Source organism: Cervus canadensis, chromosome 18, assembly GCF_019320065.1.
Source record: "Cervus canadensis isolate Bull #8, Minnesota chromosome 18, ASM1932006v1, whole genome shotgun sequence".
NCBI classification, from domain to species: domain Eukaryota; kingdom Metazoa; phylum Chordata; class Mammalia; order Artiodactyla; family Cervidae; genus Cervus; species Cervus canadensis.
Window position 1 is genome coordinate 26,686,186 of NC_057403.1, and position 26,451 is coordinate 26,712,636.

The 26,451-nt window shown below is 45.0% G+C and overlaps 2 protein-coding genes across 2 annotated transcripts; both read left to right on the forward strand.

The window, feature by feature from the left end:
• The first annotated feature begins 10,457 nt into the window (after positions 1-10,457).
• LOC122421465 (transmembrane protein PMIS2-like) lies at positions 10,458-11,805 on the forward strand. Its single transcript, XM_043437512.1, has 2 exons — positions 10,458-11,150; positions 11,356-11,805. The coding sequence occupies exons 1-2, from the start codon at positions 10,908-10,910 to the stop codon at positions 11,482-11,484; spliced, it is 372 nt and encodes a 123-aa protein (XP_043293447.1). The 5' UTR covers positions 10,458-10,907; the 3' UTR covers positions 11,485-11,805.
• An 11,678-nt stretch (positions 11,806-23,483) lies between these two features.
• Positions 23,484-24,817, forward strand: LOC122421466. Its single transcript, XM_043437514.1, has 3 exons — positions 23,484-23,544; positions 23,887-24,144; positions 24,519-24,817. Exons 2-3 carry the CDS (start codon positions 23,926-23,928, stop codon positions 24,663-24,665), a joined length of 366 nt encoding a protein of 121 aa, XP_043293449.1. The 5' UTR covers positions 23,484-23,544; positions 23,887-23,925; the 3' UTR covers positions 24,666-24,817.
• The last annotated feature ends 1,634 nt before the right edge of the window (positions 24,818-26,451 follow it).

A 26,451-nucleotide genomic window follows, 5' to 3' on the forward strand; every position in this document is an offset into this window, starting at 1 on the left:
ATATGGCTAGAATCCCAGAGAGAAGAGAAGAGAATGGCATACAGGATACATTTGAAGACATAATGACAAGGAGTTTTCCAGACCTGATGACTGACATCAGACTGAGGACTGATACAAGAAGTCTGATGAACCCCAAACAGAATAATTACAATCCACCCCTAATTATATTTTAGGAGAATTGCAGAAAACCAAGGCAAAGAGAAAATGTTAAAAAATTTTCCTTCAGTGAAATGACAGATAGATGGCTGATTTTTAAACAGCAAGGAAGCAAAGCTTAGAAAATGGTTAGAATGATACCTTCAATGTCTGAAATACATCAACTGCCAGCAAAAAAAAAAAAAATCAAGCACAGCAAAAATATTCTGCAAGAATGGAGAAACCGTGTGCCTGTTGTGAGGTGCTACGGCCACAGGAATGCACGTGGAGAGCCAGCTTGTCAACCCAGTCCCCTGAGCCCTCTCTTCTCACTGGCCTGCATGTCTGTGATCCCCTGTGGCAGCCCCTGCAGCCAAGTCAGTTCATGCTGCTGGCCCAAGTCCCATCCCCAGTCTGCACTGACATGCACTTGGGGCAAGACCTGGCAGCCACAAGTGCCTGCCAGGAGCCAGAATCCCTGCAGCTGATAGTGTGCCTAGAACCAGCCCTGGCACACAATCTCTTCCTTTTCTTTCCCCTCCATACTATGGTCTATTTAGTTTTTTCCTGACCTAACTTCTGCTCACCATTTCTCTCTTTGTCTATGTCTAATTTCCTGTTAATCTCATCCATGGGATGAGAATTCATAACAATGGGATGCTGGGAATTCATAACAATTCCCAGTTCAGTTCAGTCACTTAGTCATGTCTGACTCTTTGTGACCCCATGGACTGCAGCACACCAGGCCTCCCTGTCCATCACCGACTCCCGGAGTTTACTCAAACTCATGTCCATTGAGTCGGTGATGCCATCCAACAATCTCATCCTCTGTCGTCCCCTCTCCTTTCACCTTCAATCTTTCCCAGCATCAGGGTCTTTTCAAATGAGTCAGCTCTTCACATTAGGTGGCCAAAGTATTGGAGTTTCAGCTTCAACATCAGTCCCTCCAATGAACACCCAGGACTGATCTCCTTTAGGATGGACTGGTTGGATCTCCTTGCAGTCCAAGGGACTCTCAAGAGTCTTCTCCAACACCACAGTTCAAAAGCATCAATTCTTCAGCGCTCAGCTTTCTTTATGGTCCAACTCTCACATCCATACATGACTACCGGAAAAACCATAGCTTTGACTAGATGGATCCTTGTTGGCAAAGTAATGTCTCTGCTTTTTAATAAGCTATCTAGGTTGGTCATAACTTTTCTTCCAAGGAGTAAGCGTCTTTTAATTTCATGGCTGCAGTCACCATCTGCAGTGATTTTGGAGCCCCCCAAAATAAAGTCTGTCACTGTTTCCACTGTTTTCCCATCTATTTGCCATGAAGTGATGGGACCAGATGCCATTCTTAGTTTTCTGAATGTTGAGTTTTAAGTCAACTTTTTCACTCTCCTCTTTCACTTTCATCAAGAGGCTCTTTAGTTTTTCTTCGATTTCTGCAATAAGGGTGGTGTCATCTGCATATCTGAGGTTATTGATATTTCTCCCAGCAATCTTGATTCCAGCTTGTGCTTCATCCAGTCCAGCATTTCTCATTATATACTCTGCATATAAGTTAAACAAGCAGGGTGACAATATATAGCCTTGATGTACTCCTTTTCCTATTTGGAACAGTCTGTTGTTCCATGTCTAGTTCTAACTGTTGCTTCTTGAACTGCATACAGATTTCTCAGGAGACAGGTCAGGTGGTCTGGTATTCCCATCTCTTGAAGAATTCCCCACCATTTGTGGTGATCCACACAGTCAAAGGCTTTGGCATAGTCAATAAAGTACAAGTAGAACAATTCCTGATATTTCTCAATTCTAAAATTTGATTTTCTCCAATCTCTATCGCTTCAAATAGTTTCCAGTTTCTTCACTAAAATTTTCAAACTTGTTTGTGTCTCTGCATATGGTTTGCAGGCTTATATCTAATAATGCCAATGCTGATGGTTGGCCCCTGCCCCAAGTGTGTGTCTCAATCTGATCCCTGCCACTACACAGGCTCCTGCAGATAGCCTGCCAAATACATGGGTGTGCATACCACTGGCTTTGGTCACCACAGACGCCTGCTCTGGGACCTAACCACTGGACACACAGGTGTTGCTGAGAACTGCTGCAGTACTTGCACTGTAAACAACTCCCTCCCACCCTGCAGGTGTCGATGTGGGCACAGTGGCCCCCCCCACACCACCCCACTGCCCCCAGTATGCTGCCTCAGTGTCTTCTACTGATATGGTTCAGGTGGAGCTGCCTGATTTCTCTCCCTTCTTGATTTCCCCTTATCATCCCCCACAATCCTTCCCAAGATCCAGTGACCCTATCCGTGTCCTCCATAACACCGTTTCTGCCCCTTGTGAATTTTAACTTATCCCTGCCCTCCAGAATGCTTTATTGTTCCCTGATGACCTCTAGACTTTTGCAGCTATAAAGACATCTATCTCCTTGAAATACCCCATCCTTCACTACTCTCTCTGTCCCCCTTCATGACCTTCCCATGAAACCTGCAGCATGTCACCCTAACAACTCTCGTTTTCCCCCTTTAATCCTCTCCATTCCCCTGTGCAGGTCCTCCCTTAACTTGAGCCTGGTCCTCTGCCAGTCTTTTTTTCTACCTCCCCTAACCAATTCTCTTCCCTCTTAACCCCTTCTCTGTCCAAACTGGATCCTACTAGCTCAATCCCTTAACTTACTGCACTCTTTCTAGATAGCACTCCACTTACCTCATTAAGGCCGAAGGGCCATGCCTCCAATTCCTCAGGACTGGAGAGTACATCAGGGTGTGATGCCATCAGGGCAGGCTCTAATCACCGATATTGACTTCGATTGAAATATAAAGGGCAGAGTCCCAAATGTTTAGTCCAGATTTCTGCTCTATTAGAGGAATATTGGGTTCTGTCACCTAGGAAACTTCTCAATGAATTGAGTGGGATTTCAGTTATTGGCATTTATCCTCCAGTTGGAACTTCTAACTGGTTCAACATATAGAAAATGTGAGTCTAAGTCACAAGTATATTCCTGATTGAGCCTCTGATTTGTTCCAGGCATGTGAAAGGCAGGATTTATTAATCCATTGAACACATATTTGTGGGCCTTTAAAAAGTATTTATTTATTTTGGCTGCATCAGATCTTAGTTGCATCACGTGGGAACTCCACTGAGTCATGTAGGATCTATCCTTGCAAAACATAGCTCTCTAGTTGTGGCACGCAGGCTCAGTAGCTGTGGTTCTGGGGTTTAGTAACTATGAGGCATGTGGGGTATTAGTTCCCCTTTTTTGTTGTTGTTTAGTCGCTCAGCCCTGTCTGATTCTTTGTGACCCCAAGGACTGTAGCCTGCCAGGCTCCTCTGTCCATGGGGTCTCCCAGGCAAGAATACTAGAGTGGGTTGCCATTTCCTTCTTCAGGGCATCTCCCCCACCCAGGGATCGAATCCACATCTCCTATGTTGGCAGACAGATTCTTTACCACTGAGCCACCTAGGAAAGCCCCATTAGTTCCCCTACCAGGGATCAAACCTGCATCCCCTGCATTGCAAGGAAGATTCTTAACCACTGGACCACCAGGGAAGTCCCCATTGATCATATTTGAATTTAGGAGCTTACTGTGTGCCAGGCTCCATGTTCAGCCCCCAGGGAACAAGTGGTGGCCAAGGGAGACAGGACTGTGGCTCTCCTGGAGTTCACAATTCACAGGGGAGATGGAGATCAACAGCCAAATAAACAAGGTGCTTTCAGGGTGGACCAATGACTGTGAGGGGAATAAATAGAGAGGCACTGAGGACTCTCAGCAGAGGGGCCACCTGAGCTGAGATTGGCTGGGTGAGATAGCTGTGAAGAGATATATGGGAAATGAAAGGGCTCCAGGCAGGGGAACAGCAAGTGCAAAGGTCCTGAGTTGGGAGTGAGTTTTGAGTGGCTGGAGTTGGGGGGGCCTGAGGGGAGAGTGTGAGGGGGGTGGGGCAGAAGCAGATCAATCAGGGCTTGGACATCGGAGTGCGAGATTGGGATTTCATCCTGTGAACCACGGGAACCTATGGGAGGATGTCAACCTGAGAAAGGTGTCACATGATTTAGGTTGTGGATAAACTCTGGCTGCCCTGTGCAGAATGGAGAGTGGGCAGCAGCAGGTTCTTGATTTGCCAGGAACCTCAGACCCTCCTAAGGCCGACCCTGGGGGTGAGGGCAAGCAGAGCAGGCCACAGAGAGATGCCCCCTCACTTCCAACCTTTACAGGAGTATTCTCTGAGATGAGGCGTGACTGGCTGTGGCCTGTCTGTTTTCTGCCCTTGGGCTAAGCTGGGGACCTATTCTTCCCTGCTCCCAGTCAGCTTAGGTCTGTAAAGTTCAGAGTCCTCCCCAGGAAAAGCCAGCATTACCTTGGCCAGATGATCAAGGTTAACATTATTTGTGACAAATCATGTTGATATGATGTAGTCTTTGGTAATATGTGATGAAGGGTACACTCACCTCTGGATGTTCTTCCTCAAACCTATAATCTCCATCTAAGTGTGATGAAAACATTAGACCAACCTGAAGTACAAATTAAAGGACATTATCCAAATACCTGACTCCAAACAGGTTTTTAAATTTTAGCTATGAGTGTGTAATGACATTATCACTTTGATTGCATTTTCAAATTAGCATGCAGTAAAGCTGACTTAGTATACAGTTCAATGACATTTATACACCTAGATATAGATTTAACTACCATCAGAATCAGGATTCATCACCTCCAAAATATCTCCCTTGTGCTCTCCCTTCACAGTCATCCTCCCCTTCTTCTACCCTTGGCCACCACTGACCTGACAATATAGTTTTGTCTTTGTGAGAGGACCCTGTCAAGGGAATCACACAGTGTTAACCTTTTATTAGTCTAAGCCCCGACCAATAATGCTGAAGAAGCTGAAGTTGAATAGTGCTATGAAGACCTATGAGACCTTCTAGAACTAACACCCAAAAAAGATGTCCTTTTCATTATAGGGGACTGGAATGCAAAAGTAGGATGTCAAGAAATACCTGGAGTAACAGGCAAATTTGGCCTTGGACTACAGAATGAAGCAGGGCAAAGGCTAACAGAGTTTTGCCAAAAGAACGCACTGGTCATAGAAAATACCCTGTTCCAACAACACAAGAGAAGACTCTACACATGGACATGACCAGATGGTCAACACCAAAAACAGATTGACATATTGTTTGCAGCCAAAGATGGAGAAGCTCTATATAGTAAGCAAAAACAAGACTGGGAGCTGACTGTGGCTCAGATCATGAACTCCTTATTGCTAAATTCAGACTTAAATTGAAGAAGGTAGGGAAAACCACTAGACCATTCAGGTATGATCTAAATCAAATCCCTTAAAATTATACAGTGGAAGTGACAAATAGATTCAAGGGATTAGTTCTGATGGACAGAGTGCCTGAAGAACTATGGATGGAGGTTCGTGACATTGTTTAGGAGGCTGTGATCGAGACCATCCCAAGAAAAACAAATGCAAAAAGGCAAAATGACTGTCTGAGGAAGCCTCACAAATAGTTGAGGAAAGAAGAGAGGTGAAAGGCAAAGGAGCAAAGGAAAGATATTCCCATTTGAATGCAGAGTTCCAAAGAATAGCAAGGAGAGATAAGAAAGCCTTCCTCGATGATCAATGCAAAGATATAGAGGAAAACAATAGAATGGGGAAGACTGGAGATCTCTTCAAGAAAATTAGAGATATCAAGGGAACATTTCATGCAAAGATGGGCTCAATAAAGGACAGAAACAGTATGGACCTAACAGAAGCAGAAGATTTTAAGAACAGGTGGCAAGAATACACAGAAGAACTACACAAAAAAGATCTTCACAACCTAGATAACCATAATGGTGTAATCACTCACGTAAAGCCAGGCATCCTGGAATTCGAAGTCAAGTGGGCCTTAGGAAGCATCACTATGAACAAAGCTAGTGGATGTGATGGAATTCCAGCTGAACTTTTGCAAATCCTGAAAGATGATGCTGTGAAAGTGATGCACTCAGTATGCCAGGAAATTTGGAAAACTAAGCAGTGGCCACAGGACTGGAAAAGGTTAGTTTTCATTTCAGTCCCAAAGAAAGGCAATGCCAAAGAATGCACAAACTACCACACAGTTGCACTCATCTCACACACTAGCAAAGTAATGCTCAAAATTCTTCAAGCCAGGCTTCAGAGTACATGAAGCGTGAACTTCCAGATGTTCAAGCGAGGATTTAGAAAAGGCAGAAGAACCAGAGATCAAATTGCCAACATCCGTTGGATCATCAAAAAAGCAAGAGAGTTCCAGAAAAACATCTCTTTCTGTTTTATTGACTATGCCAAAGTCTTTGACTGTGTGGATCACCACAAACTGTGGAAAATTCAAGAGATGGGAATACCAAACCACATGACCTGCCTTCTGAGAAATCTGCATGCAGGTCAAGAAGCAACATTTAGAACTGGACATGGAACAGACTGGTTCCAAATTGGGAAAGGAGTACATCAAGACTGTATATTGTCACCTTGCTTGTTTAATTTATATGCAGAGTACATCATGAGAAATTCTGGGCTGTATGAAGCACAAGCTGGAATCAAAATTGCCAGGAGAAATATCAATAACCTCAGATATGCAGATGACACCACCCTTATTGCAGAAATCGAAGAAAAACTAAAGAGCCTCCTGATGAAAGTGAAAGAGGAGAGTGAAAAAGTTGACTTAAAACTCAACATTCAGAAAACTAAGAATGGCATCTGGTCCCATCACTTCATGGCAAATAGATGGGAAAACAGTGGAAACAGTGACAGACTTTATTTTGGGGGCTCCAAAATCACTGCAGATGGTGACTGCAGCCATGAAATTAAAAGACGCTTACTCCTTGGAAGAAAAGTTATGACCAACCTAGACAGCTTATTAAAAAGCAGAGACATTACTTTGCCAACAAAGTTCCATCTAGTCAAAGCTATGGTTTTTCCAGTAGTCATGTATGGATGTGAGAGTTGGACCATAAAGAAAGCTGAGCACCAAAGAATTGATGCTTTTGAACTGTGGTGTTGGAGAAGACTCTTGAGAGTCCCTTGGACAGCAAGGAGATCCATCCTAAAGGAAGTCAGTCCTGAATATTCATTGGAAGGACTGATGCTGAAGCTGAAACTCCAATACTTTGTCCACCTGATGTGAAGAGCTGACTCATTGGAAAAGACCCTGATGCTGGGAAAGATTGAAGGCAGGAGGAGAAGGGGAAGACAGAGGATGAGATGGTTGGATGGGACTGACATGAGTTTGAGTAAACTCTGGGAGTTGGTGATGGACAGGGAGGCCTGGCGTGCACCAGTCTGTGGGGTCACAAAGAGTCGGACACAACTGAGTGACTGAACTTAACTGAACTGAACCTTTGAGACTGGCTTTTTGTCACTTGGCATAATGCCTTAGAGATTCACCCAAGCTGATGCATGTATGAAGCTCATTCCTCTTTTTTAAACCTTTGTTTTTAAAAACAATTTTTATTTATTTATTTTTGGCCATGCTGGGTCTTCATTGCTGTGTGGGCTTTCTCTAGCTGCAGAGATGACAGCCACCTTCTCACTGTGTCCTCATATGGTAGACAGAAAGGAAGCAAGCTCTCACAGTCTCTTCTTATAAGGGCAGTAATCCCACTGGGATTACCCCACCCTCATGACCTCATCTAATCCTAATTATGTCCTAAAATTTCTATCTCTAAATATAATCACACTAGGGGTTAGGGTTTCAACATATCAATTTTGTGGGACACAACTCCATCCATTGTAATGATCAAACTCCCTGCTCATCTCTTTCTTCTTCTTTTAGCCACTGAGTTGTGTCCGACTCTTATGCAACTCTGTGGACTGTAGCCCGCCAGGTTCCTCTGTCCATGGGATTTCCCCAGGCAAGAATACTGGAGTTGGTTGTCATTTCCTTTTCTAAGGGATTTTCTTGACCCAAAGATTGAACATGCATCTCCTGCATTGCAGGTGGATTCTTTACCACTGAGCCACCTGGGAAGCCCCCCTATTCATCATAGAAATCTAAATTAAAGCAGTACAGAGCTATTGTATACCTTCTCACCCACCCAGCACATTGTGTGCTGACAAGAAGACAAAGTACAATCCTTTCACATGCTGGAATTGGACGTGTGACTTAGTGAAGCCTTTGCAGAAGTCATCATAGTATGATGACCACGAAGTCCTTATACTTTGGCCCTGCAATCCCACTTCTTGGACCCATTTTCAAGTGGTACTTGCTCACTTGCACAGAGAAGCATGCCCATGGGTGTTCTTGGCAGGATTCTTTGTGGTGGCCAACAGATGGAAATCATCTTTATATCCAACTAGAGGGTCCCCATAGTAAAGTTTGTAATTCCTGATATGACCCCCAAAGCAGTTATTAAAAAGAGGGAGAGAAAATCAGGGTATAGGTTCCATCTGTGGAGAAGTAACTGGGAGAGGCCATGGAGGGGGTCTTTTGGTCTGGGCCTTGTTTTCAGGTGCAGGTTCCATGAGTATGCTGTGTGTTAAAGTGTATTGGTAATACATGTATGGTTAGGCATGCTTATGCACTTCCATAAAAATATTAAAAAAAAATAGGAGATTCAGTGTACTCTTGATTTCAGTGAGACTCAGATTCCCAAACTCTTCATTTCAGTAAGAAATCTAGGTCTCTCGAGGGTTCTTAGGGAGTATTTCTTCGGTGGGAGAGAACTAGTTTTCTCTTCTTAATTCACATATCTGTGAGAAAAGGGGAACCATGCGTACAGTTCTCCTTCTGACCTGAAAATTCAAAAGCACATCTCTCATTCAGGAAATAAAGAGTATCAATTCAAGGATTGTGAAGTCACTTGAAATAAGGGATGGGAATGGGGAGGGAGGTGGGAGGGGGGTTCAGGATGGGGAACACATGTAAATCCATGGCTGATTCATGTCAATGTATGGCAAAAACCACTACAATATTGTAATTAGCCTCCAACTAATAAAAATAAATGAAAAAAAAAGAAATAAGTATTGTTAAGACACTTGAAATAAGTTAGATGTCTTATCAAAACTGAACACTGAAGTTAAAAATCACAGTCATAGGACATGGTAATAATGTTGCAGTCTGAGTGTCTTAAAGTTTGTTCAGTTTTCTGGGGTTAGATATAAACTTGGATGAGGCCAACTCATGGTGTGGAACAGAATCTGCTTTCCTGCAGCTGCTTATTCTTTTGAGATTGTCCTTGTTATCCTTCTAACAGTTCTTTAACCAGAAAGAAGAAAGGCACACAGGTTCATGCCAGTGCTGGAATCACACCCTCTTCCCTTGTTGCTCAGATGAGAAAGAATTGGCCTGCAATGCAGAGACCTGGGTACAGTCCCTGCATTGGAAAGATCGCCTGGAGAGGGGAATGGCTACCCATTCCAGTATTCTTGCCTGGAGAATCCCATGGATATAGGTGACTGGTGGGCTACAGTCAGTGGGGTCGCAAAGAGTTGAACACAACTGAGTGACTAACACTTTCACTTTCCTCTAAAACCAAGGGGACTATTAATATCAGCTAAAACCCAGTGGCATTAGCTTCCATTGATGGTTCTCACCTGAGTTAGTAGTTACTATGGTGTTTGAATGATTGTCAGTTTTCTAATGATGCATAAGAAATTTCCACAAAGTTAAGTTTGTTAACTTAGAGTTCTGTGTAGGTCAGAATGGCTGCGTTCTCTGCTCACCATTTCACAAGGTTAAAATCAAGGTGTTGGCCTGCATTCTCATTTGGAGCTAGGACACTCTTCCAAATGAATCATGGTTACGGCAGGATTCAGATCCTTATTTGTTGTAAAACTAAAATCCCCATTTCCCTCCTGGCTTTCAGCTGGGGGCCACTCAGTTAAATGTTGCCTGCATTTCTTGCCACGTGATCCTTTCTGAGTTAAAGCTAGCTGGGGAGTGTCTTCCTTGCCTCTAAGCTGCCTCCTGCCTGGGAATCTTTGCCAGTAAAATCCAGTCCTTTTTAGGAACTCATCTGATAAGGTTAGACCCTTTGAAGATATTCTCCCTATTTTACCATTAACTGATTGGGGACTTCAGTTACAGCAGCACACAGATTGGTGCTTAATGACAACTGGGAGCAGGTATATGCACCAGCGAGCAGGAATCTTGGAGTCATCTTAGATTCTGCCTATCACAATGGCGATTTCTTATTTCCATCACTCCATCAATATGTATTAGATGGCATTAAACTCAAAAAAGACCTTCAGTTGTGGCATATGGGATCTAGTTCCCTGACCAGGGATCAAACCCAGGCCGGGAAGTCTTAACCACTGAACCACCAACGGAAGGCCCCCGCCTAGTTTTCTTATGAGGTTTGTCTACTTCACTCCCACAGCTCTTGGGTGGGGTCCCTGGTACTCGCTCCAGCCCTGAATGCAGATAGGGATCTGCAGGAAGCAGGAGCCGGAAGCCAACCTTACGGCTTGCAACTTATGCCTATCAGGGTGGGCGGAGTCAGTGTCCCGACCGAGGATGGAGCACCCTGTGAAAAGTGAAAGAAGCCTGGGAGGCTACAGTCCAGGGTCGCAAAGAGCCGGACACGACTGAAGCACCTCAGTACGCAGCCACCCTCTTGAATCCTAGAGGAACTGAGTAACGCGGGACCACGCCCCCTCACACGGGCAGCCAATCAGGACCTGCTCTGATTTCTCCATTGTGAAGTACTGGCCCTTGATGGTCTGGGGTCTGAGTCTTGGGATTCTGGATACAACAAGGGGAGGTGTAGTGGGTTTGGCTCTGTTTTGAAGATACTTGGAGCCTTTTAGGGTAGAAAAATCATGACCCCGATACCCGCCGACGCCGGCGCGCCGCCCCCCGCCCCAGGCGCGCCGCCCCCGGCCCCAGGCGCGCCACCCGGGGCCCCAGACGCGCCTCCCGGGGCTCCAGGTGCCGCAGCACCAGAGATTAAACAGACGAAAGAAGAATTGTTATTTTATGCCCCGGAGTACACGTGTTTGACCGTCATGGCCATAATTTTATTCCCTCCCCTGGGAATACCAGCACTCGTATTCAGCGGAAAGGTAAACCAGTGCCTGGGCCCATCCTGTCCTCTACCCGCCCCCTTGCTGTCCTCAACGGTGCCCTCTTGCTGTCCCCATTGCATCTGCTCCTGTCCTGGGATATGGGGAGGGGTTTTCCCTCCTGACCGGAGAGATGTCTAGCCATTACCCAGGGTTTGACAAGGCTGGACTGAGAAACCCAAATCTAAAGCTCCCATTCCTACAGACCAAAGAGGCCAACAAGAAAAGCCAATGGGAAGAAGCTTATATCAACTCGGGCCGAACTGGTTGGCTGGATGTATTCGCCATACTCATCGGTTTAGGCATCATTTATTTCTTAGTACTATTTGTCTGAAGTCCAGGCCCAATAGCCAACTGGTTCACCCACCCCAACAGGACCAGCTGACCAAAACACTGACCAGCCAAATCAGCCACCATGCAAGAAACCAACAGCTGGATATTCCCTAGCCAGAAAACCTACCAGCCAAGGAGCTCAACATCCAAGCAACCCACTAGCCCAGGAAAACTTTACTTTATGCTCTTGGCCTCCAGCTCTGTCGTTATCCATCTTGGGGATCTTCACTTTGATGCTCTAGATGCCTTAAGCTCCTTGATACTGGGCTGCTCTTTCAGGAAAATATTTGTTTAAACCAATAAAATCGAAGGGTATGTTCCAGCTTCTCCTGTGTGTACGTGTGTGTGTTTCTGAGTCTTGTCTGTGTTTCTCTAGGGCTATGTGTCTCCCAAATCAGGTGAAAATCAGAATGACCTAATGGTGAAGCACAGAGACATAGAAATCTGGTGGATGTAAGTCTACATCCCACTTCTGACACTTTAAAAACTGTATATCCTTGAACAAGATAATTTTCTGGAAACTGATTCCTTTGTAAAATAGATATAATAATTGTCAATATAGAATGATATTTAGAAATTTGAATTAATGTTCTCTAGGTTCATTCAAACTGGAATTCCAGGCTTCCAGTGTCTCAGAGAAGGGGGGGAAAAATAGAAACCTCCTCCAACTTTTGAGATTTAAAAGCCAAACTCTTAGGAAAGAAAGACCTCAGGAACTAAATAATTGAATTTCCAGCAGAGCTGATCAGGACTGCCTCTCCCCCAATCCTGAAATGGAAATGGCTGCCTATTTATGGAATAGGGAAGTAGAGAAATACTAGATGCCAGTATATCCATCAGAAGGCCCCTAATAACTTGCATCTCAGGAAGGGGTAGGGTGTCAAAGACCCTGGTTAATACCTATATTCCCACTTCACATACAAATCCCACAGAGGCTTTAAGATATCAAAGAAAATAGGCTGTATTGTGTGGAGGTCTAGGAAGAAATGGTCTCTGACAGCCAAGTAGAATATCTCACGTCCCAACTTGGTGAGGAGGAGGTGGAGGCTTACAGAATGCCAAGTGCCTGAGTGACGATGACTGTCAGAGGGAAACCAGGGACAACACAATCACCATCCAGAATGAATGAAAACAGAGATCAAGGATGATCCCATCGGCAACACTCAGGGGTTTCTTCTGGGGCCCTAGCTTCACAGACAACCCCAAATGCACACCCAGAAACCTTAGGCTTAGTGGAATTAAGTTTCCACAGTCAAGGGGAATGAGAATTGTCAGTGGAAATAAATTGAATAGCTAGGGGAAAGACCGCTAACTCTTTCTCCATACCCATCTCCTTTTCTTCTTGGGAGCATGACTCCGTTACATTTCCTAGGTTCCCCGTGTGGCCATGAGATTGTCTTTGGCTTCATGGAATGTGATCACAAGTGATGTGTGCTACAAGTAACCCTGGCCTTAACCCATCTCCCACACAGGCACTCTGCCTTTTTCTTCCTCCTCTAGCTGATTGGGCAAATGATAGCCCTGGTGATTTGAAGGTCACATGTTATAGAGCCTCAGTCCATGAATCTTAGGGACTACCAACCTAAGATTACCGCTCTAAGATTACTACCACCCTACCACCTCCCATGATGGGAGCAGAAAATAAACTACTATGTTGTTCCATGTTATGTATGACCCACCTATTTCCACGACTTAATCCACCCTAACCTGTGCAAATGCAGGAAAATAGAGTTTCATTGCTTAGACATCTGGGGTTACAGCTTTAAATTCATACCCAACAAGAGACTCACCATGGAAGATTTATGGAAAATAATGAGTGAAGGAGAGAATGAAAGTGGTAGTCTATGGTTAACCTTGACCTTAGCTGTTACAATGCTCTTTCTGTTTCTTCTGTGGCCCCGGATATCTGCACAGACCACACTTGTTTGTGGGATACTGCTCCATGTTATGGGTGTGTCCGGGAAAGGAGATTATATTTGCTTGTCTGTTGTGTCGGTGGCTCTGGATGGTCAGGGTCAGCCATCCCTGTCGTTCCCCAGACCAGCCTAAGCTGGGGCTGTAACATTCATCTGCAGAACCATGTCAAGTCAGGATGGCCTATGTCAGGGTGAACAGCCAAATCCAAAAAAGACATATTGTACTATAAGACTTGGAAAGCCAAGCAGTCTTCTCTGCTTCCTAACTCCCCCCAACCTGCATTCCACTCTCAGACATTCATCTGGTATTTACCAACGTGTAATGTGAAAATGAAAGTTGTTCAGTCATGTCTGACTCTTTGCGACCCCATGGACTATGCAGTTCATGGAATTCTCCAGGCCAGAATACTGAAGTGGGTAGCCATTCCCTTCTACAGGGGATCTTCCCACCCCAGGAATTGAACCCAAGTCTCCCACATTGCAGGCAGATTCTTTACAAGCTGAGCCACCAGGGAACAAACCCCAAATGTCTATTCTTCTATCTTGAGACATCATCAGTTGAATTACTATGATGAAACACACAGATATAACACCTCCACATTTTTCTTTCCCCTCTACTTCCTGCAGAATGGGACTACCATTTTTATTTAATTTATAGGGATTATATTTCATTAGGCCTTTGTAAGTATGCTCCATTACTGAGCATGGTGGTTCATGGTGATTGAAAGTGAAAAAAGTGAAAGCGTTAGTCACTGAGTTGTGTCTGACTCTTTGCGACGCCATGGACTGTAGCCTTCCAGGCTCCTCTGTCCATGGAGTTCTCCAGACAAGAATACTGGAGTGGGTTGCCATTCCCTTCTCCAGAGGAATCTTCCCAACCCAGGGATCTAACCCACTGTCTGAGCCACCAAGGTAGCCCCTTATGGTGATTACATACTCTGAACTAATTTTTGAACTCAGCAGCCAAGCAACCCATCTGCTTGGACTCTTTCAGATTTTTTTCTTCTTCCTCTTTCTCCTCCAATTTTTGCTTCTCTTCTCCCTCTTCCTCCTGCTTCTCCTCACCTTCCTCCTCCTCCTTCCTCTGTTGGTTCTGTTTGCTCAGTTATCTATGTGCCCCTTCACGAATTGTTCCCAGACTCTCCAGAACTCTTTAACTGCTCTCAACAGAATTCCCCCATGGCCAAACCGGTTAGGTCATTTTTTATTCTCTTTTTCCTTTGGATCATTAAACCTGTTTCTTTACCTGAGATTTTTGAATTTAATTTTACTTATTTTTGGCCACGCCATGTGGCAGTGCCTTGGCATGCAAGATCTAAACCCCCCATCCAGGGATCGAACCCCCACCCCCTCTTCCCTGCATTGGGAGCTAGGAGTCTTAACTACTGAACTGCCTGGGAAGTCCCATGGAATTTTTTTTTTTTTTTGCACAAATTCCACACAAATATATTCTCCCAAAAAATCAAGTAATAAAAAGAGTCTGAAGGAGAGGAGAAGCTCATTTTATGGCTGGTCCTGGTATCATTTTCCCCCTCTCCTAGGTTGTTGTTTAGTTGCTCATTCGTGTGTGACTCTTTGGGACCCTATGGACTGTAGCCTGCCAGGTTCCCCTGTCCATGGGATTTCCCAGGCAAGAATACTGGACTGGGTTGCCATTTCCTTCTAAAGGTGATCTTCCTGACTCAGGGATCCAGCCCGTGTCTCCTGCATTGGAAGGTGGATTCTTTAGCACTGAGCCACCAGCTGACAATATTTTGTTGTTAACTTTCAGTTACCTTAATGCATTTCCATGTGCATATGTATTCAAACACCTTGATACCACACTTCTGCTTACCTCTAGGTCTTGAAAATGCTTTTGTGTTAATACTGAAGATTTTCAACACCGAATGCCCTGCATTCTACTTGTCAATAACTCCCCTCTGTGAGCTGATCGTGGTGATTTCCAATTCCTAGTCCATCTTGTTCCATAATTTGTCTCTGAGGACATATGTGTTAAGTTCTAAATGTTGGGAGAATTAGCTGGGTTTTTTAATTGTGTGAGTAGAGGTGAATTTCAGGAGCCAGCAGATGGCTGAGCCCCAAGAGAGAGTCCTAGGCATGTTTACCCCTAGTTTCTGTCCCCCCTCCTCTGCCCCCCAGCAGGAAGAGCAGCACAGAAGGAGGCCGCCTCTCTGAATTGTAATCACTCAGTTCTGGAAGTTTGAAAGCAGTAGGCTGGAGGAGCGAGTGAATATCCAAAGGTGAGGGTTTACTCCCTAACTCTTCCTTGAACACCAGCAGCCTGGACCGTTGCTGCCGACTTCTAAAGGGATAGCCGATAACTTCCTCAAGGCAACTACATCAAAGTCAAGAGCAGGATCTGAAAAGCATCCTTCCAACAACCCAGCCATTCCATACACAGATTTATACCCAAAGAAACGTGTACATGTATTCACCAAAAGATGTGCTAGAACAGCGGGCCAGTTTCGTGGAAGACAATTTTTTCACGAACTTGGGCAAGGGGTTGGTTTGGGAATGATTCAAGTACGTTATATTTACTGTGCACTTTATTTCTATTATTATTACATCAGCTTCATTTCAGATCATCAGGTGTTAGATCCCAGAGGCTGGGGATCTTTGTGCTAGAATATTCATAGCAACTTTATTACTAAGAACCCAGATTGGAAACTACCCACATGCCTGTAAACAGTAGAATGCCAGAATACGTTGGGTGTATATTCCCCAGCAAAGAAGATGGTTGCTCCACAACTACACGCAACAATGTGGAGGAATTTCCCAGACATGAAATGGAGAAAAGGAAGCTTCCTATAGACTTATACTGTAGAACGTACAAAAGCAGGCTAAATTGTGTTTGGGGAGCAGTGACTGGAAGGAGGCCTGGGGTTAAGAGGTTGAATGCTGGTTTCGCACATGAGTTCAGCTGGAAAAGATCTGAGCTGTACCTTTCTGATACGTGCACTTTTCAGTGATGCGTTAGTCGCTCAGTCATGTCTGACTCTTGATGACCCCATGGATGGTAGCCTGTCAGGCTCCTCTGTCCACAGGATTTCCCAGGCAAGAATACTGGAGTCGGTAGCCATTCCCTTCTCCAGGGGATATTCCCAACACAGGGATCAAACCTGGGTCATTCTGCATTGCAGGCAGATTCTTTGAGTCATGGTAGACCTATCATACTTCAATAAATTGTTTTTAAAACTCCAAGGTTACCCTCTGGTGCTTCCACTGCATGGAGTGTGGATTCAATCCCTGGTTGGGCAAATAAGATTGAGCATGCCTCATGGTGCAGCCAAAAAGTGAAAAAAAAGAAGAGAGAACTTGAGATCCCTGGTGGTCCAGTGACTAAGACTCCTTACTCCCAGTGCAGGGGCCCAGGTTCAATCCCTGGTCAGGGAGTTAGATCCCACATGCTGCAACTAAGAGTTAGCATGCCGCAATCAAAGATCCTGCATACAGCAATGAAGATTGATGATCTTGAGAGCCACAACTAAGACCTAGTACATCAGATAAGTAAATAAATAAATAAATACTTTAAAAATATCAAAGGTTACCGTTAGGAAACAAAAATCACACACACACACGCTCACCTTTACTTCAGTTTATTAAGCCTTGGCCCCTCCAGCCACTTTCTGCTCCACACCACCTGTGGCCACCTGTGCACCTTATAAACACTCCATACCAGCTGGAGGCAGCCTTCAGTCTTCCTAGGGTGTCACACTTTTTCTTATTGTTGTTAGTTCCTGGAATCCATGTTTTTCTCTCCCTTTTTGTTTTAGGGGAGAAGTGACAGAGAACATATCTCTCTGATTTAAAAAATAGGAACACAGGTTACAAATTTCCAGTTTCACCATCAACATGAACCCATTTGTTTTGACTGTCTATACATTCCCTGGTGGCTCAGTTGGTAAAGAATCTGCCTGCCATTGTAGAAGACCCAGGTTCGATCCCTGGACCTGGAAGATACCCTGGAGAAGAAAATGGCAACCTATTCCAGTATTTTTGCCTGGGAAATCCCATGGACAGAGGAGCCTGCTGGCTACAGTCCATGGGGTTGCAAAGAATCTGACACAACTGAGCAACTAACACTTTCACAACGACTTTCAAAACATACACAAACACAGCTTGCTCGCCACTGTTCTGTCTCCTTTCTGTCTTATATTTTGAGATGTCTTAATTTTTGTTGGGTTAGAGTTCCAGGACTTCCTATGGTATGATACATGAGTGGTTAACTTAAATCCTGGATAAAATAAAAAGATTTTGTAATCGGAACACATGAACAATCTTACTGGGGATAATATTTTTGTGTCACTCTGTCAATGGTCTGTAGCCATTTTCTCATGTCCACATTCAGTGATGGCAGTAAGTCTGGTACCAGCCTAATTCTCCTTAAAAAAAAATTTTTTTTTTAGGCCCCATCTCAAGGCTTTCAGGATCTTAGTTCCTCAACCAAGGATTGAACCTGTGCCCTCTGTAGTGGAAGCATGGAATCCTAACCATTGGACAACCACGGAATTCCCTATCTCTCCATTTAAGTAACTGTCTAGGACTTCCTGGGATGTTTGTCTTACTCTTAGAATTCAGGAACTTCACCAGAAAAAGCCTAGGAGTGTGTGTGTGTGTGTGTGAGTGTGTGTGTGTTTTGCACTGTTCTGTCAGAAACTCTGTGAATTCTTTCCATGAGCAGTATTTTGTCCAGCTTGGGAAAATTATATCTTATTATTACCTTGTTACGTCCTTTCTTTTTCTGAAAATTCCTACCTAATATCTATTAGATCTCCTGGACCTTTTAAATAACTTTTTTTCTTGTGTTGTTTTCTTGTTTTTCTCTGAATTAAATTTTCTAATTATCTGGACCAACAAATTAGTTGTTTATTTCGATTCTTCCCAGGTGGCACTAGTGGTAAAGAAACAATGCAGGAGACAATAAGGTAGAGAAGATCCCCTGGAGGAGGAAATGGCAACCCATTCCAGTATTCTTGCCTGGAGAATCCCATGGGCAGAGGAGCCTGGTGGGCTACAGTCCATAGCGTTGCAAAGAGTTAGACACAAGCAAAGCAACTTAGCACGCAGCATGCATGCACTGTATATCAAGTTTAGATTTGTTGAATATTTTAAAATTATTGATATATATAAATTAAATAATTTAAAAAATCATTTAATTTAACTAATAAACTTTGTAGGATAGTGGTATCAGTTAGAGACCTCTCTCTTTAATAAAGAACTCTTTTCTCTTCCACAGATTCAATGGAAGCCCCTAAGCTAATTCGATGGTCAATTAGAGAACTTCTGAGGTCTCTTGGGAGAGTCACAAGTTCTTTTGCAGGCTGCTGGTGGCAGGTTCCTTTCACAGGCTAGATAGGAGGTTCTTGGGAGCGGCAGGCAACAAACTTTTGCTCCTGAGTACCCATGATGAAGAGAATGGCAAATGTTTCCTTCTGTTTTGGACACAGTGCCAGAATGAGCTTTCTTGTTGTTGTTCAGTTGCTCAGTCATGTCCGACTCTTTGCGACCCCACTGAAGCATGCCAGGCTTCCCTGTCGTTCACTATCTCCTGGAGTTTGCTCGAACTCATGTCCTTTGAGTCGATAGTGCCATCCAACCATCTCATCCTCTGCTGCCCCCTTCTCCTCCTACCCTAAATCTTTCCCAGCATCAGGGTCTTTTCAAATGAGTCAGTTCTTCACATCAGGTGGCCGAAGTATTGGAGCTTCAGCATCAGCCCTTCCAATGAATATTCAGAGTTGATTTCCTTTAGGATTGATGGGTTTGATTACCTTGCTGTCCAAGGGATGCTCATAGAAAAAGTTTGACTCACAAATACACACATACACAAATTGGCTTCACAATTATTGACTGAATATTTGGAATTCATAAAAATTCAAATAAATCTCATAGTAACATAACCAATGTCATCACCAGGTCAACTGTTAAATTTAGTATTCATAAAAAATGTAGTATCCACTGAATAACAACTTGGATGTCAGACTTCCCCCCATTCCAAGAACTCTCTAACATGCAAAATGGTTGCCAACAAATCTTACCCAGGCTTCCCTGGTGGCTCAGTGGTGAAGAATCTGCCTGCCAGTGCAGGAGCCACAGGAGACACCGGTTCGATCCCTGGGTCGGGAAGATCCCCTGGAGGAGGGCATGACCACCCACTCCAGTGTTCCTGCTAGGATAATCCCATGGATAGAGGAGCCAGGTGTGCTATATAGTCCATGGGATTAAAAAGAGCTGGACACAACTGAACATGCACGAAAGGTGGAATCTTGATGTATTTAATCTGCTGCTCTGTTGGTGGGGGATGTAGAAAACCTCCCCTGTCCTTGGTTTTCCCTAGGTCCAACCTCAGAAATTGGGAGCCCTGCTTCTTTTTCCTCTTCCTCAGGCAACCTAATGAAAGAGGTTGCTGCCAGAGGGGAATCTCAACTTGCGATTTCAGGGCCAGAGGCACAACACCTAGGGGTCTGTTAGAAATGCAAATTCATTGGTCCTATCTCAGACCTGCTAAATCGATCTCTGGGGATGTAGCTTAGAAAACCGTTTCAAGAAGCCCTCCAGGAGATTCTGATGGCGCTGCTTCACTTCTACTGCCCCATCAACTGCTGGCTGACCTCTCCCACTTCTTAGAGCAAAGCTGAGGAGATTCTTCTAATGGCTGACGGCCATGCCCTTTCCTGAAGCGCCACTCCCTTCCTCAAGGACATTGGCCACTAGTCTCTAAGTACCCCTTCTCACCTCTTCTTCTGCCACTCCCTCTAGGGTTCCCTCTACTCCCTCCATTGCTCCACTGACACCTCCCAACCATGTGCTCTAGGCAGGGTGGAGGGGATACATTCAAGACCCATCTTCTATAGTCTGCAGCCAGTCACCAATAGGAAATATGCTGAGAGAGAGCCCTGCCAAGGAGTATCAATCAGCAGTCAAAATTCAAGAAGGGCTGGATGTTGTTCCATATTTTAAAGGAGAGAATTTGAGGGTCCTTGTGAAATTTATTCAATCAAGACTTTTTGAGAGAGTTCTGGACAGTCTGTATCTCTTTCAAGACTTGTCATTGCCCAAGACCTTGCCCCCCACATATACCCCAAATCCACACCCTAAATCCTTTTCTAAAGTCTCTACTCCCTGCAAGTCTTCTCTTCTAATCTTAGGAATTTGAGGGTGGGGGTTGTTGTCCCTACTGTAGTCTTCAAGGACCCTCACCCCCACTACCCTGCATTTGACTTTAAAAAATCACATCACTCTCCCATCACCACTGACTGAGAATTAACAGGAAGAATAACTGGGCTAGAGTTGAACATTTTTCTGTGTGAGGCAACTGGCAGAGAATATATGGAATCTGGAGAACCTTCCTCCTCATCATATATATATATTTTCATCTTTCTCTGCTGATCTGGCAAAGCCAAGGGGAACATCAGATAGAGGCCCTCCAACCAAGAAACTTTATAGACAAAGAACACTTCAGGCAACAGACCCCACAGGCAAAGCATTCTCAAGTGGAGAGACCATCCAGGCAAGATTCCCACCAATGATAGACTGTTGAGCCAATCATATCCACTGCTCACCCAAAGGGGATCACCAAAAGGAGTGGATTTAACTGCTTTTATTTCCTTCTAGCTCCTTTCAATGGGGATTTTATTGTGGAAGAAATCTTGAAAACTTTAGAAATTCTAAGAAGGACCTGCTGGTTTGTGGAATAGGTTTGTGTGTGAGAGAGAAAAATGCATGTGTTTTTCATGTAGGTGAGTTTGTGACTGTGCTTGGCTTTGATTGTACATTTGCAAGACTGCATGTGGACTCAGTTTTGATGACATGTGACGTTGTCTGGAACTGTGAAGGCAAGGAGGTATGGAGGTCAGTCTGATTCCTAACACTGCCCTACTCAGCCCCCACCTCCAGTGGCCACCCTACCAGGCAACAAGGGTCAATAACTTCCCAGGAGGCACAGGGAGCCCATCAACATCTCTCTCTCTCTCTCTCTCTCTCACACACACACACACACACACACACATAATTTTGTAGTCAAGCATAGCTTGTTCTCTCCTGACATTCCCAAGACCTTGTCTGTTTCAGAAACATCTCAGACATGCCCAGAGCCCACACAATCTGGGCTTTTCTTCTTTCTCTTTCCAGGCACAAGGTCTGCAGACTCTGTACCCATAAGAAGATCAGGAACCTACTGTGTCCCACTGTCCATTCTGCTTAGGGTATCCAAAGAACCTCAAAAATGTATAGCCCCATGACAGGTTCCCACAGTACTTAGAATAAAATCTTATTTGTTCAGTCTACAAGCCTGTAAAATTCTACCCATGTCCTTGGCACTGAGGATTTGGGTGGCAATATGTCTTGATTTATGTGTGCTTGTCTATAAATGATTCCTACTAAGTATTTTCAACTTGAAGACTCAATGTCTTTCTTTGATTTAGGTGAAACTATTTTGTTATCCTTTCCCACTGTTTTTGGACATAAAACCCTAAGCTGAAGAGCCTCTGTACTTCCAGAACCCAAAGAACCTCCTAAAGACAAAGTCCGGAGTTCAAAGCGAAGCTTTTAGAGGGTCCTTGGCACGTGCATCCTTTCTTATTCATTCCTATAGTCTGGTGTTTCTCAAACTTTAGCTTGCATTGGAATTGCATGGAGGTGTATTAAAACAGACTTCAGGCACCACTGGGGTTTCATACTCAGAAAGTCTGGGGTGGGCAAGAATTTGTTTTTTAAAGAGATTTCCAGGTGATGTTGGCTCTGCTGGTCAGAGGACCATGCTTTAAAAACCACTGTTTAGGTTCAGTTCTTTCCCTGGAGTTTCCATCTCTGGCTTTCTCTGTCAAGGCTGATCATTCTCTGAGCTCTTGCCACTCTCCTGTGTCATGCTTTACTGACAGCCCCCACTCTCTGCATCTCTTCCATCCTATGACATTATGGGCTGTCAATGGAAGGCTGTCACTCTCAGCCATGGCTTTGGTCCCATCCCCAAAGTTCTCCCAGAGCAAACATCATGAAGGCACATTTCCCTTCCATCATCACAGACCAGGAAAGCTAACAAGAACAAGTGGGTCACAGATGAGACCTTTTCAATATGGGTCACTCTGCTGAATATGGAATCATGAGGGTTATCATCTTACAATTTTCTCAGCTTTATTTTCTGATGGCCTGGAAAAGCCAAGAGAAACACTCAACCAAAGAATCTCCAAGCCAAGGAACCAGCAACAGAGGCATCCTTCGATCATTCGGCCTCTGTTCAAGGGGATCAGGGCAGGCAGTTCACTTTCTTGCACCAGCGCCACACACAAGGCTATTAATTCAAAGGAAGCCGTCAAAGTGAAAACTCTAAGGAGGACTTGCTGGCCTGCAGACTGTGTGTGTGTTTGGATATGCGCAGTTGTGTGTGCTGTTCATGCATCTTGATCTATCACTGAGTCCAACTACATGGCCCTTGTTTCTGTTCCTGTTCTTATCAACCTCTTTCCCACCCCAGGACCTTTGTATTAATACTTGCTGTTTCCCCTGCCTGAAACTCTTTCCTCCAAATATTCTAGGGAATGGCTTTTCTTGTACTTCAGGTCTCAGCTTAGATGTTCCTTCTCAGAGGGACGTTTTCTGCCTATTCAACCCCACCGTGCAGTCCCGTGTGGGCCTTGGGGGTCCCTCTCCCTCCCCGTTCTAGTTATTCCTCGTAGGTCTTAATCCTCCATTAAATCGTTTCATCTATTTGTTTGGGTGTTTTTTCCCCTTCTCTCCCAGCGACTGTAAATTCCAGGAAAGCCATGGTCTTGTCTGCCTTAGTTACTACACGGTCCTCAGTGCCCAGCCTAAGTCTAGTGTTCAGTAGGCTCCTCGTAGGCGTATCTATCGGCCTTTTGCACCCAGATTCAATCTGAAAGTAAGACCCACACACTGTATGTTGAATCAATCAGGAATTCAAGTTGGGAACGACAACGTAAAGGGCGAATACCTAGTCCAGTTTTTCACCGAATCAATTAAGAAGTCAAGAAGAAAGGGGATTGGCTAGGCAACACCGGCACAACTCTACGGGAGCAGCCAATCATAATGCAGTGGTGGTCAGCAGGGAAACCACGCCCAGTAACTCAAATCCCCGAGACTGCCTCCGGGACTGAGAGGTCAAGGGAAGTCCTTGACACGTTAACTAGGTTTGTGATGGGTTATCAGAAAATTTAAGTGTGTATATGTGGAGGATGTTGGGAGAGTTAAGCGGAGGAAAGTAGTTAGAGGGAGATACAGAGTGGGTAATGGGGCAGGGTACAGAGGAGTCACCAGAGGATAGAGGAGGGTTGAATCGTGCTATAGGGCCATCGAAACTGTTACACAGGCACATATATGGTATGGTGGGTTCTGGTTTGGTGTGCCGTCCTCTAGTTTGGGGCAGTGTCTTGTTTTCAGTGCCTTTCTAGGTAGAGGGATTGGTTCGGACAGTCCTCATTTCCTGGGAACTAAGATATCCCCGCTTTGGGTCCCATTTCCCTCACTTACAGATTGCACCTGCTCAGCGTCTCCTCCTCTGGCCAAGGTCCATGGCTACTGAGACTAACCGCAAGGACCGAGAGTCCAAGATTGCTCCAGTGCAGGTTATCCCGCTGCAGCAGGTCTATCCGACGCAGAAGGTCTACCCGCTGCAGGCAGTCGTCCTGGTGCCCCTGAATCCCCCGGAGAATGATTATTTGTTTCTCTCCATTGCTTCCTTCTTCTTCTTCATTCTGCTGGCAATCCCAGCCCTCTTGTTCTCCTTCAAGGTGGGCACCACCCAGCTACCACCAACTCCTGTTGCCCCCAGATCTGCCTTCTCTGTCCCACCCTACCTTCCTGCTCCTCCCTCACAATCCCCCTTTCTTCCTCCTGGGGTATTTACTCCTGCTTCACCATGTAGCTGCCCTTGTTCCTCTCTAGGAGTCCCCTCTCTGCTCCCCACTCCCGTGTTCTGCCCAGACCCACACCCTCATCCTGGCTCCCTTCTTTCTTCCTTTTTCCACTGAAGGGCTGACCCCTGCACTTTCCACCCCCACACCACTGTTACTGGCCTTTCACACCTCACCTCTCCCCAGGGATGCCCTTCCCTTGTCTCCTTTTCCTTGGAAACACTGCCACCAGCTTGCCTTCATCCCCATAGACCCGTGAAGCCAACATCCTTGGGGACCAGAGGAAAGCCCAGAGGAATTCCAGACTGGCCTTGGGCTTCAGCCTCTCAAGCATCCTGGTGGGTTCCACTCTCATTATTTCCTCCATTGTTGTCAGAGTCATGAAACAGCGAGAATGAGATCATCCTGAGAGCTCAGCTCCCTCAGAAAGTTATGAACTGTACCTCATGGGTCCTCTTGGAGCCTTTGAACTTGAACATCAGTAACCTACCTATACTGGGGGGAAGTTCCCCACCATTGGATTTTTGAGAGCAATAAAGTTTATGAGGAAGTTTCTGCTTTCATCTTCTGTATGTATGTGTATGTGCACAAATGTTCTCATGCCCCTGCATCTCCATGTCAGAGTTACATGGGGCTTATTTACACATTCGGTGAATATGCAAATCATTTATTGGGCAACCACTCTACTGTGCCAGGCAGTTTTGGGTCTTGGTGATTCAGTGCTGATTCAAGAGATGAGGGATCTACCTCCATAGAACTTGCTCTATTTTGAGAGGACACAGAAAAAAGGGTAAAATGTAAAGCAAGAAGATGGTTCTGGGTCCACTCTGTCTAACAGAACATTTGGCAGTGAGAGAAATGCTTTGTAATCCACTCTGTCCAATATGGTACCTACCAGTCACAGGTGACTGTTGAGCACTTGAAATGAGGTTAAGTGCAACTAAGGAGCTCAATGTTTAATGTAACTTAATTATAATTAATTTAAATTAAATTTGCCACATATGGTTAGTGGCCACTGTCCTGGACAGCACAGTTCTAGGTAGTGTTAACATTATGAAGAAGAAAAAAATTGGGAGAGTAGGAAGAGGGACTTATGACAGAGTGGCTAAGGAAAACCCTGACTGGAGAGCTGATACCTGAGTTGTGGTCTGAAGTGAGAGGAGGGGAGAGCCTTAGAAAGTTCTGGAAGAGAGTTCTAAGCAGAACAGCAAGTGCAAAGTCCCCAGGGCAGGAAGGAGCCTGGCTTGTCCCCAGAAGAAAAAGAAGACTAGTGGGTTTGGGGTGGAGCAATGGGAGTGATACAGAATAAGTTCAGAGGGTGGGCAGGAGGCAGGTCGCAGAGAGGCTGGAAGGTCACAGGAAGAAGGTTGGATTTTAAATGTGAAGTGAAGCTATTATAGGCATTAAACAGGGGGAACACAGACTCTGGATTCTGTTTTTAAAAGAGTCCCATGTCTAAATCGAATGTAAAATATCTCTGAATAGGCTCTGTTGCCAGCTCCAATTTTGGAGGGGTGATCCCCACACTTAATAAGCTACCCTCGGACACTAGCTGGATGTCCTATGTGCATGCGTGCTCAGTCACTCAGTTGTGTCCAACTTTTTGGGACCCCATGGATCATAGCCCACCAGGCTTCTCTGTCCATGGAATTTTCTATGCAAGAGTACTGGAGTGGGATGTCATTTCCTTCTCCAGGATGTCCTACAATTAAACTCAATTCTGACACTGCTTGGTGCTAACATCAAACTCCACAGTTTGAGGGCTCTGTCCTACAAGCCATCTCCCACCTTCCCCAACCACTTCAGATGTCAGTCACAAGCCTGACCACCCAGGTACAGATTGAGGTTTTCCACAACCTCTTCCTGAGACTTCAGACACCAGTCCCCAGTCTGGGTTGTTACCTGTATGTCTAAGTGACTGGTTGTAAATCAGAGGTTCTTACAATCTCCTCCTCAGGACTGATTAATTAGAGTGGCTCATAGAATTCAGAGAAACAACTTACTTAGTAGATACAGTTCAGTTCAGTTCAGTCACTCAGTCGTGTCCAACTCTTTGTGACCCCATGGACTGCAGTACACCAGGCTTCCCTGTCCATCACCAACTCCCAGAGCTTGCTCAAACTCAACGTCTATCGAGTCGGTGATACCATCCAACCATCTCATCCTACGTCATCCTCTTCTCCT